General features: G+C 61.1%; 2 protein-coding genes across 6 annotated transcripts; both read right to left on the bottom strand.

The window, feature by feature from the left end:
• Positions 1-1,318: 1,318 nt before the first annotated feature.
• On the bottom strand, positions 1,319-8,404 carry CDK2AP2 (cyclin dependent kinase 2 associated protein 2). 5 transcript variants are annotated; one of them, XM_084630841.1, is made up of 4 exons: positions 7,879-8,404; positions 2,895-2,995; positions 2,677-2,809; positions 1,319-1,700 (listed from the first exon to the last, which is right to left on the bottom strand). In XM_084630841.1, the coding sequence occupies exons 1-4, from the start codon at positions 7,970-7,972 to the stop codon at positions 1,633-1,635; spliced, it is 396 nt and encodes a 131-aa protein (XP_084486967.1). In that variant the 5' UTR covers positions 7,973-8,404; the 3' UTR covers positions 1,319-1,632. The 5 variants fall into 5 exon arrangements, with proteins under 5 accessions (XP_084486967.1, XP_084486968.1, XP_084486969.1 ...); XM_084630842.1 differs by having other exon boundaries at positions 8,136-8,399; XM_084630843.1 differs by having other exon boundaries at positions 8,165-8,399.
• Positions 8,405-11,768: 3,364 nt separating this feature from the next.
• Positions 11,769-17,334, bottom strand: CABP2 (calcium binding protein 2; the record flags this gene model as incomplete). The annotated part of the gene is made up of 7 exons (XM_084632532.1): positions 11,769-11,850; positions 12,032-12,179; positions 12,794-12,903; positions 13,507-13,641; positions 14,031-14,061; positions 15,707-15,877; positions 17,293-17,334. The coding sequence occupies 7 exons, from the start codon at positions 17,332-17,334 to the stop codon at positions 11,825-11,827; spliced, it is 663 nt and encodes a 220-aa protein (XP_084488658.1). The 3' UTR covers positions 11,769-11,824.
• Positions 17,335-18,179: the final 845 nt, after the last annotated feature.

Below are 18,179 nucleotides of genomic sequence, written 5' to 3'. Positions count from 1 at the left end.
GTCACCAAATGATAGGGAGCAGGTTTAAAAACAAAACAAAAGGAAGCATTTTTTCACACAATGCACAGTCAACCTGTGGAACTCTTTGCCAGAGGATGTTGTGAAGGCCAAGACTATAACAGGGTTCAAAAACTAACCAGATAAGTTCATGGAGGATAGGTCCATCAATGACTATTAGCCAGGATGGGCAGGGATGGTGTCACTAGCCTGTTAGCCAGAAGCTGGAAATAGTGACAGGGGATGTCACACTCTGGGGCACCTGGTATTGGAAGCCAGGACACTGGGCTAGATGGACCTTTGGTCTGACCCAGTATGGTCATTCTTATGAGGGGAGGCAATAGCTGAGAAACCCCTTTGAGCAGATGATGGTGGCTGGCACTTCAAACTACTGTTGGCCTGAACATGGAAGCATACACTTTGTACAAAGCATTTCATTTTTCCATCAAAATGAGTCCCACCTTTGGAGGCCCTTGTCAGAGTCCTAGAGGAAGGAACCACCAGGCAGATATGGTCTAACCTGAATATCACAGGCCACCAGCATCGCCCAGCCTTGCTCAAACAACCCCAAATTTGGACCAATACCCTACCCCAGGCTTCCACAGGCACAGCAAGATTCAAACCAATCCAGGTACGAACATGGATTCTAGAGCTCTTATAAGTATCGGCTGTTATCCTGTGTGTGAGCCTAACTCTTCGCTGTAGTGGCCCTGCCACCCCACCCCAACCCCCTCCAGTAACAGCGGTGTGTCCCCCCTCCACTCCACTGGAACATGCCCTTGATCCAGGATTCTAACCCTGCAGGGCTCCAAGGGTGAGGCCAGGCTGAGTGCTGGACCCAGTCATACTGCCAGCTGACTGGTCATGCTGAGTCAGTAGGATGCTTGGCTAAGACAGTGGGGAGGCAGTGCCAGGCCACTGCGCAGGCAGAACACACTTGGAAGGCAGGGGGTTGAGCAGGGCAGGTGTGACTAGAGTAGGGCCAGCACAGCCCCGCCCAGGTGCAATCCCAGCACCACCATGCTGCTTTCCCATCAGCCACGGTGACTAAGCCATATGCCCCAGGCACACTCCCAACCATCAGCTGGGGAGTGTAGCAGGTGGCATGGCGCCGCATGATGCAGTTCCAGGCTCCAGGTGCTGAGGGCTCTCTCCAGCTAGCCCAGGGAATACAGCATCCTGCCCCTGGTGCAAGGCTGCCTCCCTCCTGTGAGCTGCTGCTGCTTCTAAGGCCCTGGGAGGCCCCAGGAACCTGCTGTGGGAGGGACCCACTCCTTCCTCGTCACTGGGGGCAGCACAAACCACAAGGGCCAGAGGCAGGTCAGAATCCCAATGCTTTCTTTTATTGAGTTATAAAAACAAACATGTTATAAAGATGCGAGAAAAGCCGCTGGCTCCTCTCCCTGGAGATCTCTGCAGCATGGTCCAAGCGCCAGCTTCCCCAGCGCTGACTGCCGGCAACAGCTGCACTCCAGCAGGACCCGCTCCAGATCCTCGGCTGATGAATGCTGAAAGGTCCGTGTGGGGTATGGCAGAGCCGGGTCTCAGGTGGGAAGGTCCGTGGGAGGGCAGATCTCCAGGTTCTCAGATCCTCATTGGTGGGAAGGTCCATGGGGTGGGGCAGGGCAGCAGCTGTTACGTACGGGCATTGCGCTCTGTCTCTGCCAGACACTCTCTCACCAGCGCCCGGGCGTGGATAATGCCTGGAAGGGGAAAACCCAAGGGAGCCTCAGACCTGCCGAATGGCCTCCGAACCCAGCCCAGCAGGGCACAGTGCCAGGGCCACACCTAGGCCACTGCAGGGATCCAAGCACTTTTGGAGCTCTAGGAGGTCTGGCACCAGCTCATAGCCAGGAGCAGAATGCCCACAAGCAGAGCTGAAAGGGTAGCATCAGCCTTGTGGGAGAGGCACCAGCCAGCCCTCTGACCCCCCTGTCCAGGAAAGACAGAGTGGATCCTGACTCCTCAGGCTCCACTCACATGGCACTGAGCCATCGGCACTGCGGGCACTGGCAGGGAGCTGTAGCTTTAAGTGGCTGCACGGGGGCACTCTCAGCTTTAGCCTGTGAGGGACGTTTCTCCTCTTTGCCTCCCTGTTGGGCAGGGATAGAGGGGACCTTACACTGGGCAGAGGGGTGAACTCCTCCTTCCCATCCGGGAACTAGCTGCCCCACAGCCCCTCACCCCAGTATCTGCCATTGCACCCGACAGCAATGCCACTGCCAGGAAACAACGCGAACAGAGCAATTGTCTTCATGGGGTTCGGCAAGAACTGCCACTGAGACGCCTGGGGCAGCCCCTGCCCCCTCCCAGGGACTGGTTCAGGCTCACTGCAGATTCAGGCAGCGTCGGTCACACCCAGGGCAGCTCCCGACCCCCAGCACCAGCAACGGGCTCAGACTCAGGCAGCGTTGCTGTGTCAGTCATGCCCAGGGCAGCTTCCTTGCCCCGCACGACCCACCAATGGGCCCAGGCTCTCTGCAGCCTCAGTCAGCCTCACTGCACTGATCACATCTGGGGCAGCTCCTCCTCTCTCCCCCAGCAATTGGCTTAGGTTCTCTGAAGACTCAGGCCGCAACAGTCACACCCGAGGTAACTCAGGCTCTCAGCAGATGGCTCAGACTCTGTGCACAGTCACTGAGTCAGTCACACCCAGACTGACCCCCCAGGGCCTCGTACCTCGTTTCAGCCGCTCCATGGCACTCTTGCTACCTGCATAGGTGGGTCGAATCTCTTTGCCCATCTCCTCAATGACTGAGAGTAGGTCAGTGTACGTGCTCTGGGAGCCCTGGGAACCTGGTGGCTTCATGGCCTGCAAGGGGCAGAGAGAGCATGAGAGAGCCAGCCCTCCCCAGGCCATGCTGGAGCAGGCAGCAGAGGTGGGGGCAGCAGCTCACCTGCACGTAGCCCATGGACGGGGGGCCAAAGTCGTTGAAGAGGGGCCGGAAGGGGGCAGAGGCTCCAGGGACAGATCCAGATGGCGATGGGACACTCGTGGCTGAAAGAGATGAGAAAGGAGAGGGGAGGTCACCTAGGTAATAGCAGCCCTGTTCCTGCCCCAGTGCCCTGTGGCCAGCACCATCCAGCACACAGGCCCCTCCCAACCCTGCTGTGGGCTGCAGTGACGCTAGAGGCTATCCCGCTCACAGCACATGGTGTTCCTTCCCCCTGCTGTGCGGAGTGGGTGAGGGAGTGGATTGGATCTGCTGGGCTTCGGTTGGGGCAGGGCTCTAGCCCTGGTGCTGTTCAGTGATCTCTGGCCTGTGCCATTCGCTGTCACCACAAACCGGAGGGAAGAATCTGCTGCTTCCTCCCTTTGCTTCAATGTCCCCTGTAGTTCCCCCCGATCTATCGCCACCTGCCTATATAATAACACCCAGGCTGTGCCTCACTGCTAGAGCTACAGGACACGCCCCACCAAGCCCTACAAGCTTGTCTAGCTGGGCTCCTACACTGGCACTGTCAGCATGGTAACCAGGGCTTCTGCAGGGACTGCCTTGCCTCTGACAACAATCAGGGACTAGTACAGGCCCATGGCCTGAGAAGCACCACCACCACGCAGCCCATCCCCCTTCCTTTGGGCTCAATGCAGCCTGTGACACTATGGCTCTTCCCTGTGGTGCTCCCGCCCCATGGAGGGCTCAGTTCCACTCTCAGCCCTCGCCACCTTCCTGGGGCCGAGAGGCTGGGCACAGGGCTGGGAGGAGACCAGGGCTCTCGCCCGCTTGTTATGCAATCCTACTTGCCCGCTGTGCCATGGGCAGAGTGCCACTGACTGAGCTCTGCCAGGTGCTGGGAGCATTAACCCTAGCTCACAGCAGCACCACAGGCTTCTCTCCCCACACCCTCCGCTGGCCTTGGCCACAGGAGCTGACAGGTTTAGCTCAGCTTCCTGCAACCAAGTGTTGCAAAGGAACAAAAGCCTATCTTGAGCAAGAGCTGCCTCCGCCCCACAACCCCATCTCCACACTGCCCCTCCTACTCCCAGCCTGCACTTGCTCTACTGTCCATAACCTGGGCATCGTCCGTGACGCTTAATTCTCTCCTTCCCCAGCCTTGGGTCTGTAGCTCAGCCCACCACCCCAGTGCTGCCTCCCCAAGTCCCTGCTCTAGCATGCTGCAGCTGCCTTCCTCTGGGCACAAAGCAGCATGGGTATCTCCATGCATGCAGCTCACTTGCCTTCCCTCCAGATCCCAACAAGTCACCCTGCTCTCCAGAGGCTTCTCAACACCACTCCAGCCTCCCTCACTGGCCTGCTGTCTCACTCAGACCTTCCACGTCTAGCCTCCTGCATAGCTGGGCTGGGTGGGTTCCCTGGCCTGTGCTATCTCCTGCCTCCCCTGCTTCCTCCACTTGGCTGGCACCAGCTCCTCACAAAAGAATCAATGTCAGAGCTTCCCGCACGTCCTCCCTCATCTGCTTCACCAACTTCTCTCTCACTTCAAGTCTCAGCTACAAGCATCTCTCCATTTGCCTCAAGTCACCTGCAGTATCAATCCTGGCTTAGAGAACTCCTTGTTGGACCAGAGAAGTGGGAGACTCCTGGGTCCCTCATGCAATATTTTGGCATAAAATATCTTTTCTCCCAGCTGTATGACAGACATTGACATGAGACAAAGTCCAGATGTTTAAACCTGCTGACTAAGGTCTTGTTTACACAGGGTGGTATTGCAGAATAGCTGTTCCATGTGTGGATGCTCTTACTCCAAATCAGTTTAATCCACTTCCCATGTGGTTTAAACTAACTCAAAACAAGGCACTCTTGTTCTGGAATAAAAGCATTCACACATGCAGTTAATCAGGAAGAGTTAATCCACTTTTGATTCATATGCCAGCTTCTTCCAGGTTGACTCTCTCGTGTAGACACGGTCTAAGCTTCCCTTCCAAGCTCCACAAATGAGGATTCACTTTTTTGGTGAGGTTACAAGCCTATGGACTGTCCCAGGGGTCAGAGAGTCTTACAGGAGAAAAATGGAAGACAAGATCTGAATATCTAACATGAGTCACACAAGCAGATCAAACCACTACCACAGTACAGCTTTCTTTACACATCACACACATTGGCAGAAAAAGCCAATACCCCTCCTCCCCCCAGCTGTGACATTTCCTGATTTTTGCATGCTTAAAATATGAAGCATCTACTTCAAAGGAAGGTGCAAGATACTCTGCAGCAGCAGTTATGGGAGAGCCTGCCCCATGGCAGAGAGAATATTAAATAATAAGAACTGGTTCTGGCTGGATGAAAGGAATCCCCTGTTAGATATCTGATCCTTTTCTGTATCCAGCTAAGGTCTTGGCCTCGGTGATATCCTAGGGCAGTGAGTTCAACAAGCTAATTGTGTAAAAAAGTATTTCCCTTTACCATAGATTCCTGGAGTTAAAAGCAGTGAGCCTGATGTGCCACATTCCAATGGCATCGAATGCCCTTGTTCCTTGCATTACAACAAGGAAAATACACAGTTCTGCTCTACAGTCTCTAGGAGTCCATTCAGTGTTTTGTATCCTTTTGTCAAATCCCCTCTCTGCCAAGCTGAGCTATCCCAACCTCCTTCCAGGGCTGAGAGTTTCTTGTCACTCATCTCTGAAGCCCCTCCAATTCTGAAGTGACCAGTATTGCACATCATCTCCAAGGGAGGATGCCCCGCTGATTTACAGAAGGGCATGCCGAGGATTTCAGTAGTATTCCCCAGCCCATTCCTCAGGCAAACACAGCGCTGCATTTGCCTTTCTCACAGTTGTTGCACAGCAAGCAGAGGAATCACAGAGTGGTACACAGCAGTGCTGTGAGTGGTGATGGTTAATTTACAGCCCAGTAAAGTGGACGGTGAGTTCAGATTAGTCCCTTCAATGTGCATTACTAAGCATCTGTCCCTCTGGAATCCCACCTACCATGGTGCTGCTTTCTTCTCATACCGTGATTAGGTCCCTCAGAAGTGCCCTATCAGCATGAGTTCCCCACTCCAGGAACAGAATTGACACTTCTAATGGAGTTTATCACCAGCTACAAATGCAGCTTTTCTGCATTTAGCCTCCTAATTCCTTAGGAGGGAGTGTACAAGATTGCAGAGTTAACTGATCTGAAGTCAGGAACGCCCAAGTCCCAGCTGCATGCACTACCCTGTCACCCGTAGGCAGCATTATGATAACAAGTCAGACTTCACAATCCGAGGTTATTTCTCAAACAACAAGGTGCTCTTCCAGCTCAGAGGCTACAAAGCAGCATCTGCTACAGACAAGCAGGCTCTCCAAGTCACTGAATGGAAGAAGACACAGCAATCAGCTGAATGACCCACACAGCCAAGAAGAGCAGTGGGGACAGGCCAGCTCACTTCACTGCCAAGGGATGGCCCCTTCCTCTGAGCTGCACTCCAGGAAGGCCATCTTGTGGTTTGAAAAGCAAATGCCTGGCCTGGTGCACAGCTCTCATGGCAGGCTGGTCCAGGGGAAAAAGCACTGAAGTGGGTGTCAGATTTGAGTTCCACTCCTTGCTATGCCATAGACTCTGGAGAAGCAAACTCCCCCCACCTCCCAGTCCCCCATTTGTAAGATAGGGGCACCTGTACTTTACTTTCTTAATAATGTGCTCTGAGGCCTCAGAATGAGAAGTGTTACCTAGGAGCTGAGCTGACAGATCACGGTGAGAGAAGAATACACAGTGTCAAAGCTCAAAGGCAGCAGAGACAAACCTGCCAGCGACCACATTAGCTTCTCTGATGCACAGTGCCCACGCATCTACCCAAGGGGAAGTGGAAAAAGTTCAGTGTAATACTGAAGAAACAGTGTGAGCCACAAGCAGCCTGTGCCAATGGCGCAGGGCAGGGGAAGGCCTGCGGGTGACAGAGCCATGGTACTGTCTGGCAGGGGGGGAAAATCAGGATGTTGATGTGGACCAAAGTTACTGTGAAGGGGCTCTGGCCAGGGGGGCCCCCAGCAGGTGGTGCCCTCGGCCCTTGGAGATTTGGTTCAGGGGCTGGGAAGCCAGGTAGGGCTGTGAGGGCGGGGATAGTCCTGTGCATGGGTCTGTCAATGGCAAGTGGGGGGGGGGTCAGTTGGGGAGCTGGGTTCCTGGGGGAAGGAGGAAGATCTACAATAAAGTTACTCGTGGGGGGGGGTAAGGCTGGGAGGGGGCTGGTCCCCAGGGGGTTCCTTGGCAAGGGGAGGGCTGTTCTCTGCAGGGGTTAGTCTCTCACTGGTGAAGGGAAACAAGGTCAGACACAAGGGGAGCAGACTTCCAGGTTGGGGGGGGGGTTGGTTTTTCACTGGTGCGTGGTGGAAATCACTGGCTCCCGTGGGGGAGGGAAAAGGTCCCTGCTCCCAGGAGAGGGGCTGTTCTGGGGGGAAGTAACTTGTGGGGGGGGGGTCGCTCCCAGGGGAAGGGCTGTTCTGTGGAAGAGTCATGAGGGGGAGAGAAGGGGTGCTCCCGGGGGAGGGACTCAGGGGGTGGGGTCGCTTCCAGGGCAGAGGCTGTTCGGGGGGGGGAGTCACTCGGGGAGGGGGGATCACTCCTGGGGGAGCAGCTGTTCTGAGGGGCAGGGGTGTTTCTCGGGGAGGGTGGGGGTCGTTCCCGGGATCCAGGCTGCTCTGGGGGGTGGTCACTTCCAGGGTAGGGGCTGTTCTGCGGGGGGTGGGGGTCGCTCCCAGGGGAGAGGCTGTTCCAGGGTGAGTCACTCGGGGAGCGGGGTCACTCCTGGGGGGTCCCTCTCTCCCTCACCGGCGGGCGGGGCACTGGGGGCGGGTGCCGGGGGCAGTCGCTCGCGGGGGAGGGGCTGTTCCGGGGGGGGGGGGAGTCGCTCGGCAGGGGGGTCGCTCGGGCAGGGGGGGGTCGCTCCCGGGGGAGGCGCTGTTCCGGGGAGGTGGGGGGGGGTCCCTCTCTTGCTCACCGGCGGGCGGGGCCCCGGGGGCGGGGCTGGCGCTGCTGCTGGTGCCGGCTGCTCCGGAGCTGGCGGGGGCGGGCGCGATGGGCTTGTAGGACATCCCCGAGTCCCCTCCCTGACGCGGCGCGCGACTCCTGGGCGCTGATTGGCTGCGGCTCCGGCGCGGGGCGCCTCGGTTCCCGGGCTAGCGGGAGGATCCCGCACGCTGCCGCTGATTGGCCGGCTGGCGAGGCTCCTCGCGCCGATTGGCCGGCCCTGCTCACCCCTCGCGGTTGATTGGCCGCAGCCTCACCGTCCCGCTGGGTCCCGACGCCGCTCTCGGCTCTGTCCTCACGCTGAGTGGGTGGGCGCGCGGCCCCTTCCCGGCCCCTCGAGCGCGCGCGCTCTGGCGCTCACCCCTCCTGCTCGCGGCCCGTCCCCACAGGCCTGGGCCCGCCAGGCCCGGCGCGCGCCGCTGCCGCCTGGCTCGCTCCGCTCGGTCCCCTCAGCGCCCGCTCGCGATGACGCCTTTCCCCCCCGCGCCTGCGTCTTCCGCCCCCTCTGTGACGTACGCCTCATACGTAATGGCGCCCGCGCGCTCTCTCCCGTCTCCATGGAGAGCAGTGGGACGCCTGGCTGCGGCCTAGGCGCCCTCGGCCAGCCGGTCCCTGGAGGGTCGGCCCCGGTCCCGGTCCCGGTCCCGGACCCGCGGCAGCAGCGCGGCCCGCCAGGCCTGGTCCGGGTCCGGGTGCCCCCGCCCGCAGCTGCCCCCGGCCCGGCTCTCGGCCCTCCGGCGCCTGCTGCCGGGCCGCCGCGCCACGAGGCTGGGGCGGTTCCAGCCTCGGCCCCTGGCAGGACGGGCTCTGAGTCGGCGCTACCGGCAGCGGGCCGCTCGGCTGGAGCCGAACCCGTGCTGTGGCCTGGGGTCCCCCCGCTCCGCTGTGGGGCGGGGTCCCTCCGATCAGACCGCCGGGCCCCTCGGAGGTTGCTGTACAGCCCGTTTGCCCGGGGCTGGACCAGCCTGGCCCCGGGGGCGTGGATGGGGCGCCCGCCGCCAGGAGGAGGGCGCCATCGCCTGGCTCCTCGCCGCCCATCGGCCGCAGCTGGGGAGCAGGGAGGGCAGCTTTGGCTGGCTGCATGGGGGCACTCGGGGCCTAGGGCGGGGGGCATCTCCTCTTTGCCTCCCTGTTGGGCTGGGGTGGCACTTTCACTGAGTGCCGGGATGGATTCCCCCCCCCCCCCGCCCCGGAGCTAGCTGCCCCACAGCCCCTGACCCCAGGAACGGACTCTGCAGCAGATGCACGCTCCCAGGATGGCACTGCCGCCGCCACTGGCAGGAAACAACGCTGACCGCGCAATTGTCCTCATGGGGGTCGGCAGGAGCAGCGGCTGTGATGCCTGAGGCAGTCCCCCCCCCCCCCCCCCGTGCACAGCAATGGGCTCAGGCTCTCTGCAGACTCAGGCAGCATCACTGGGTTGGGCATGCCTGGGGCAGCTCCCCCTACCCCAGCGATGGGTCAGGCTCTTTGGAGACAGGCAGCGTTACTGCATGAGTCGCACCCAGGGTACATGAGAACAACTAGAAGGTGAATGTTACGAAGCCAAGGGCACCATCGTGCAGCAACTGCTGTCTGAGTGCAGCCCCCAGAGGGCCCTCCAAGCACCAGCTTGGCTTTGAAATCTGATGTCCCAGTGTCAAACATTAGCACAGACTATCCATGGCTGCAACACAGCCAAACCCAGTGGTTGCTGGGAACTCACCAGAGCAAGCCCAAAAAGGAGGCAGCTGGGCTGTACAGCTCTCCCCCAGCACCCTGCAGGAATGGCTGCAGCCTATAGGGGGCACCAGTACTTCCAACCAGAACCCTGTCCTCTGACAAAGTGGGAATATTTTGTAATAGTTTTATGACCCCTGTGTGTGCCTCGTTTCCCCTATATGTTGCATAGCTATCCAGTGTGGGGGGAAGGATTTAGTTTACTCTCAGGGCAGACTCGGAGACAGAGGGGTGGGTGACACCCTCCCTGTGTCGGTGGAACAAAGAGTCATTAACGTACTGACTGAAACTGACCCAGACCGTCAAGGGGGCCAGAGAGAAAACACAAGCTCCATGACTCACACACCGACACTCAACAACAGGATGCTCCAGCTAGGGAGGCTATGGCCTCAGCGTGGCCCTGCCTGGAGAACAAAGGACAGATGGGTCCAGCAGGGAACACATACGAGCTCTGGAAGAAGCTGGGGACTCTCACCTGGGAACTGCTGATGGAAGGAAATCAGAGAGATCCAGAGCCTGAACATGGAGTTTGGGCTACGTTCTTTGGGGAGGTGGGGGATAGCTTTATGGGCAGGGGCAGGCTTGACTGGTAAATTGTGGCTCAACCAGAATGGTTGATTTTTTAACCCTCAGTTCTCTTTGCTGACCTAAGGCCTCCCTGGGCTGTGTAAAAGGCGACTAATAAACCCAACTGTTTTGAAAACGCTGGCAGGAGTCTAACTCAGTGGGACGTGCCGGGCAGAGCTCTCAGGATGAAGCAGAAGGCCTGGAGCTGAGAGGCTCTGTCTTGGAGGCAGTGAGGCTGCAAGGCCAGCCCTGGAGGAAGAGTCGGACCTTTGGGGGGCTGGCACACTGAAGGACTCCTCCAACGGCCTGTTTAAAAGCAGGGGCCTAGCACTGATCCTGACCCCCCCCCAATCTCTGACCCTCACAAAATCTAGATCCCAACCCCATCTCTGACCCTAACTGCCCCCCCACACACACACGTAGCCCAGACCCCACTCGCACCAGAGTTGGCAGCAGCACCTAGGGGGTGGTGATGAGAGCTTGAGAAGGGCTGCCCTCCCCCAGTGCCACCTCCTCCCCACTCAGGTGTGAAGAAGAACAACACTTTATTAAATCATTAGTTGGGCTCACAAGCAGAACAGCTGGGGGGACAAGCAAGGGGCACAGGCTGGGTGGGCTCAGGGGGACACACACTCTAAACCTACTGGGAACGTGTCTGGAGAACTGGACAGGGTTGGGGAGTGGGGCCAGGGTGTGGAAGGCAGCATTGGGGTTGGAGTGCAAGGGTCAGCATTGGAGGCACGGTCAGCATGCAGGGGTCCACATTATGGGTCAGGGTCAAGGTGCAAGAGGCTGAATCGGGGTGCAGCGGTCAGCATGAGGGGCGGGGCAAGGTCAGGATGCAGAGGGCAGCGTTAGGATTGGGGTGCGGGGGTCTGTGCTGGGGTGCCAGGGCAAGGTTGGAGTGTGGGGGTCAGCATTAGGGGCAGTTTATAGGGCAAGGTCAGGGGACAGCATTGGGGTGAAGGCAGATTGCCAGGGTGGCATGCCGGGGACAGCCCTAGGTCAGGGGCAGGTTCAGGATGTTGGGGACAGTGTTAGAAGCTGGGGTGGGGGCAGGGTTGGGTTGCAGTGTTTAGGGGGAGGGCTTGGGGTGGGAGGAGCAGGGGCAAGGTGAGGGGCAGCATCAGGTGCAAGGTCAGGATCGGGGGGGCAGCGTAAAGAGTGGGATCAGGAGCAGGGTGGAGGTGAGAGGGGCAGCCCTGGGGGACCAGCACTTTGCTATAGGGTATGTGCAGGCTGAGTCCATGTTCCGGGGCGCTGGCCTGCTCCGGGGGTTGGAGGTGCAGGCCAAGCTCAGCAGCAAGGGACGGCATGGTCTGAGGAGGTGCCATCCGGGGGTGTGGGTGGAGCAGGCTGGGGGTGCAGACAGAGTGGACCAGGAGCCAGTGTGGGGTCGGAGTGTGGGTGGAGCAGGCTGAGCTCAGCAGCGGGGCCGGGGTGGGGGGGTCGGGGTGCACTGTGGCAGGGCTGGCAGTGGAGAGGTGAGGTCCTAGCTCAGTGTTTGCACGTTGCGCTGCTCTGGTGTCCAGACTCTCCAAGCTGCCGCCGGAGCCAGCTCTCTGCAGCCCCTTCCTCTCCGTAAGGCACAGCAGGGCTCTTGTCCTGCACCCTGCACGGCACTTGTTGCCTCAGCGTGACATCATTCGCACAAACTCTGCCAGAGCAACCCAGGGACACTGTTAGGGCAGTGAAGGCAAACAACCCAGGAGTCCTGGTACCTCCCCCAACCCATTAGGCCCCCTTCCCTTCCCAGAGCTGGGGATGGAACCCAGGAGTCCTGGTTCCCAGCCCCCCAGCTCTAACCATAAGACCTCACTGCCTTGCCCACACAGTACCTTCGAAATCCACCAGGCCATCCCCATTGAGATCCACATCCTTGAGGATTTCGTCCACCTCGCGGTAGTTGAGTTGCTGGCCCAACAGCTTGCGCATGGCCTCGCGCAGCTCAGTTGTGCTGATCCGCCCGTCCCCATTGGTGTCGAACTGCGGGGAGAGCGCTAGGCAGATGGCTGGGCTGGGCGCAGACCCCTCTTGTCCCTGAACTGCCCCAGGGCATCTCTGCTCACACCTGGACCTGGCCCCCACCAAACCCCCAGGCCCTACCCACCCTGCTACACCCTCAGGACTGCCCTGCCCGCATCTGGCCCTACCTGTCCCTGGGACTGCCCTGCCCTGTCTGTCCCTGGCACTGCTCTGCCCCCCCCCATACCCCTCGATCCAAAGGGGTCCTGCCCACTCACACAAGCCATCCCCCACACCGGCCTCCTGGGCCCACTGCCCCCCTACTCCCTGTCACACCCCCAGACCTGCCCCCTGCTGGACCCCTGGGCTGCCTGCCCTGCCCCAACTGCCTAACCCCGTTCCCTCAGGCACCCACCCCTTGCCCTGGCTCCCCTCCTCATGCCCGGCCCGACTGTCCAACTCCCTCTGTTTGCCAGGAGCCAGTTCAGCTGCCTTGTGTCTGCCCCCTGCTCTGCCCTGTGGGCTATGGCATCAATGGGGCAGTGCCATTGGGGTACAAAACTGGGCACCACCAGAAGCTCATGGCTGGGCCACACAGAGTGTATAGGGCGCATGAGGCCAGGCCGGGCTCTCACCTCGCGGAAGGCGTCCCGTAGCTCCTTCATCCCAATCATATCGGCAGTCTCTGCCAGCATCTTGGGGCCCATCAGCTCCACGAAGTCATCGAAATCCACCTTCCCCCCAGCTGTGAGACATGGACGCTGTTATGCGGGATGGGTGGGGACGGGGAACTGCGCCTAGTGTGGGGTCCTGGTGGGGGACTTTGCCCCACGGGAGGCGGGGGTGACGAGGGACCACGTCCTGGAGGAGAGGTGCCTGACGGAGTCTGTACCCCATGGGAGGCGAAGCCTGTGGGGTCTGTGACCCATGGGAGAGAGGTCTGATGCGGTCTCTGTCCTGGGGCAGCTGATGGGGTGTGTGTGAGGGGGCAACCTCACGAGGTTTGGGACCCGCAGGAAGGGGGCCTGATTGGATCTGTGACCCAGGGGGTGGGGGGGCTGATGGAGTCTTTGACCCAGGGCTACAGGGGGCCTGATGGGGTCTGTGAACTGGGGCGACAGGGCACCCGAAGGAAGCAGGGCAGTGGACGTGTGGAGGTGGGAGCGGGGTGGTGGGCGGGTGCAGGTGGAAGGGGGTCTGTGACCTACAGGAAGGGGGCCTGATGGGGGGTTGTGCCAAGGGCGAGGGGTCTGCAGTCCTGCAGGGCCTGGGCCATGCCCAGCAGGGAGCTCCCTGGCAGGGGCGCTGTGCCTCCCCCAGCGGGGGGAAGGGGAGGGTGGGCACGTACTGATCTGCTGCGACAGCTCGATGAGCTCCATCTCGGTGGGCATGTAGCCCATGGTGCGCATGCACTCGCCCAGGTCTTTATAGCTGATGTACCCGTCACGGTCCTTGTCGAATTCCCGGAAGGCTTCCTTCAGCTCTGGGCAGGGGAGACACCGTGACAGTGCACCCCGACACCGTAGCCTGCCCCTCAACGAGGGCTCCCCATGCACCAGCCACTGACAGGGACATGGATCCACAGGAATCTGGGTTGAGACCCACCAAACTCGTTACATATCCCACAGTGCTCCATGGGGATGGGATAGCTGAAGGAGACCCCTAGAGGGGAAAAGCCCTGTGCCCCAGTCCCCATCCCCCCTGAGCCAGCCAGTCGCCCGCCCTGGAGCTGGATCAGAGCCAGCACCGCCTAGACGGGCACAGCCCCATGTCCCTGGGCATGGTGGTGGGTGAAGCACTTGCAGGTGGCTGGGGGGTGGATCCCCAGTGGGGCAGGCTGGCCCCGTCCCATGGTCCCGCTCCCTCCTTTACCTTCTATCTCCTCCGGCCGCAGCTCTCGGTCCTGGGGAGGAAGGAGAATTGGGAGCGGTCAGAGGGTAGCAGCTGCTGCGGATCCTTCCCCCAGCCAGGTCCTGGCCGAGCCTGCCCAAGGACTCCCCTGAGCTCAGCCTCTGGGACCCCTCTGCTAGACCCTGGGTCCACGTGATGGGTGGCCTAGGTGGCCTTTCCATGGCTGCATGAAGCAGGTGCTGGCAGCTCCATGGGCAGGGCTGGCGTGGGGCGCTGCAGGGCAAGTGCTGGATGGAGGGTGGGGGGGTTGGAGTGGCCGGTGGAGGGGGGCATAAGAAAGAGGGCATGGGGGGAGGAACCGGCGAGGGTGGGCATACATACCTTTGAGCTGGGCGACGGGGCAGAGGCGTGGGAGCAGGGCATGGTGCAGAGGGGAGGCTGGGGCAGGTACAAGCTGTGAGGAATGTGGGATAAACTATTCATAGGACTCTGTCCCTGCCCCTTGGCATACTCGTTCACTCCCTGGCCATGGGAGATCAGGCCAGGGATTTGTGACAGAGCCGCTGGGACTGTCTGGGGCAACGGCAGACCCTGAAGAGACCAGGGGATCTCCCATGGCAGGGAGAAGGGGCCAGGCTGGCTTCTCCAGCAGCATGGCTCAAGGGGGCTCTGACATTGGCCAGGCTGAACCCTGGCTTCATCTTTGGCTCCCTGTGCCAGCCTAAGGCCTCTCAGCCAGGTGGCTAATACCTCATTCTGCCAAGGCTGCTGGGGGTTGCTGCACTCTGCAGGGCTCTGGCTTGGCTGCATTCCCTGCAGGGTGCTATGGAGGTGCTATGGTGGGAGACAGGGTGGCTGGTGCCTGCAGGCCCAGGTTCAGAGTTAAGCCATGGGAGATGGGCACAGGGCAGTGGCCGTGGGGAGGTGGGCGCAGGTGGTGGGTATGAGAGGTGGGCACAAGGAGGGTGGGCACGGGGCAGTGGGCATGGGGTGGTGGGTGTGGAAGGTGGGCACAGGGCCGTGGTGCAAGTGGTGGGTGCAAGTGGTGTGTGTGGGCGATGGGTATAGGGCAGTGCCTGTGTGGAGATGGGTGCGGGATGGTGTCTGTGTGGAAGAGGCACAGGGCAGCGGGTGTGGGAGGTGGGCACAGGGTGGTGAGCATGGGAGGTGGGTAGAGGGTGGTGGGCATTTGGATGTGGGCATGGGGTGGTGGGTGTGTGGAGGTGGGTGGTGGGCGTGCAGAGGAGGGCACAGGATTGTGCAGAGGTGGGCATGGTGGTTGTGGGAGGGAGCGCAGGGCAGTGGGAGATGAGTACAGGGTGGTGGGAGATGGGCACGGGGAAGTGGCTGTGGGGAGATGGGTGCAGGGCAGTGGCTGTTTGGAAGTGGGTGTTGGGAGGTGGCCGTGGGGAGGTGGGCGCAGGCGGTGGGTGTTGGGAGGTGGGTGTTGGGAGGTGGCCGTGGGGAGGTGGGCACAAGGAGGGGGCCGTGGGGCGGTGGCCGGGGGGAGGTGGGTGCTGGATGGTGGAAGATGGGCACGGGGCGGTGGCTGTGGGGAGGTGGGCGCAGGCGGTGGGTGTTGGGAGGTGGCCGTGGGGAGACGGGCGCAGGTGGTGGCCGTGGGGAGGCGGGCGCAGGTGGTGGCCGTGGGGAGGTGGGCGCGGGGCAGAGGGCGTGGGAGGGGTGCAGGTACGTACGAGCTGGGTGATGGCGATGCTCTGGCGCAGGAAGATGCAGGCCGGCCCCACCAGCCCATGCAGCACCGAGTAGCTCTGCAGCGGCGGGGTCTGCGGGGCGGCGTCCGGGTCGTCGGGGTTGTGCCTGCCGGAGGCCGGGGAGCCCGGGGCGCCTGAGCGCTGCTTGCCGTCCTACGGCAGAGCGGGCAGTTAGCAGCGAGCGGGGCCCACGCCTCCCCAGCCCGGCAGGCGCTTGGGACCCACATTGGGGGTGGGCTGTATTGACAAGTCACACACAGGGGAGAGGGTAGTCCTGAGCGAGAGACAGCTGGACAGAGGAACATGGACGGGTCCGAGCGAGGCTCCCAGATGCCTCACCCACCAGTGCCCCACTCACTGCATTGGGACACCCACATGGCACCAACACACCTGCCTAGCAACCACACACCTGCATGGCACTGACTAATTCGCCTGGCAGTGACACACCCACACACCTGCCTGTCACCAACACATCCATGAGCCCCGCTGACACCCCCATCCGTCCCCTTACTCCCCATAGGCCAGCACTGACAGCGCACACCCACGGCAAAGTCCCTGCTGGCCCCCACCCCCATCTCCCATCCCCTGCACCCACGTGCACGACACAAACCCACCGACGCTGCAGCCCCCAGTCACACGGGTGATTACACAAACCCAGAGACCCACAGTCCCATCCTCAGCTGCTGAGACGGCAGAGCTTGGGGCGGGGGAGGGATGTATACACTACCTCACTGCCACTGGGGGCCTGATACACTGGCACTGGTGTGTGTGTGTGTACTGGGGCCCCGTGGGGGGAGGTGCTGTGGGGGGGACCATGCACAGGCGGTCTTGGGGGGGATGGGCCTGTTGGCAGGGTATCAGAGGCCTATCAGCAGGCAGGCATGAGGCAGGGCCTGGAGGTGGGAGTGAAGTGGGGCCCTGTGGGCACAAGTGGGGCAGGAGCCGATGGGCAAATGGGGGTGGCATAGTGGGCATGGAAGAGGGACCTGGCAGCAGGAGTGTGGGGTGTTTTGTGGACTGGGCCCCAGAAGCAGCTTTAAGGGGGGCATGGGGAGACCGTCGCCCATTGGCAGGTGTGGGGCAGAGGCCCACAGCTGGGCATGGGAGTCTTGCATGTTCCTGCCCCATTCCCACTGGGATGGCTCGCTGCCCCTAAGCAAACCACTCAGGGCAGCCCCAGGCTGTGCATCCCGCAGGGCCGGGCCCCCATCCCCATCACATCCTGCTGACATCAACAGGCCCCACTGAGGGGTCAGTGGACATCAGGGACCCAGAAGCCCCCACTCCCTGCAGCAGAGATCCAGTCAGGGCCCTAACACACAGGAGGAGCCGACTGACACCAGGGAGTGGGTCAGGATGAGAGTCCCTCGTAGATGCTGCCACCTGGTACCCTTGGCCCTGGGGTGGAGGTGTCTCCGGCCCCAGCAGGGTGGGCAGTGTGGGGGACAAGTGAAGGGCAGGGCAGGCAGGGGTGAGCCACGGGCTCTGGGTGCTGACACAGACATAGGAACAGACAGAGGGATCAGCACCCATGCGCCCCTGCCCGCCCCGCTCCACCCTGGCCTTACCTTGGAGACCCTCCTCTCAGGGGTCTTGGTGCAGTTGCCCATGGCTTGTGGGCCTCCCCTTGCCAGAGAGCATGCCTGTGTGGGGCTGGCGCTGGCCCCGGCCCTGGCGCTGTGCCTGGCGTTCTGGCCAGGGTGGGATTTTTTATAGTAACAGGGGCCGGTGGCTGCGTGGGGATTTGAGGTTTTTATTGAATATCTCTGGATATGCAGGGCGCGGGGGGGCTCTCTCCCACACACACATAATCCCAGGATTACTCCCCTCTCAGTCACGCCGCTCCGGGCATGGGGACAGCCCCAGCTGGTCCCCACATGGCCCCTCTCCCCCCCACACCCTGCACCTGAGGGGCGCACGGCCCTTCTTGCTCCCGCAAGGGCAGCCGGCCGGCTTGCTGCCACTTGGGCACCTGCCAAAGGGGCACTGCTCCCCCAGCTGGCATGCAGCCCTAATCTCCAATGACAATCACCAGGGATTTACAAATCTCTCCCAGCGGCGAGCCGTGCTGCCCCGAGCCCTGTACACCGTCCCTCGTGATTGCATGGGGGGGGACACCAGAGGTGACATGTGGGGGGCACATGGGGTCATGCCCCCCCCCTCAAATTTCTGCCTTCCATTTAGCAACAGCTAAATATTCTGAGGGGACCCATCCAGCGGGGGTGCTGCAGACTCTGCCCCACAGGGCACTGGGGGTGGGCAAGGCTTCCGGCATTCTTGGGGATGCCCAGCAGCGAGGAGTCAACGGCTCCCCCTGGCGGTACTCACCGTGTGTCCGTGCAGCATGGGGAGGGAGGGAGCAGCGGGGCGGCGGGCTGAGCACCCCCATACTGCTGCTGAAGTCCCAGCACTTCTCACTGCCTGCTTTGCAGGCTGCCTTGGGGCGAACGCCACG

Source organism: Lepidochelys olivacea (genome assembly GCF_965140295.1).
Source record: "Lepidochelys olivacea isolate rLepOli2 genome assembly, chromosome: 6".
Lineage (NCBI taxonomy): Eukaryota > Metazoa > Chordata > Testudines > Cheloniidae > Lepidochelys > Lepidochelys olivacea.
Note: the sequence above shows the minus strand (reverse complement) of the source record. Positions and strands in the feature narration are given on the sequence as shown.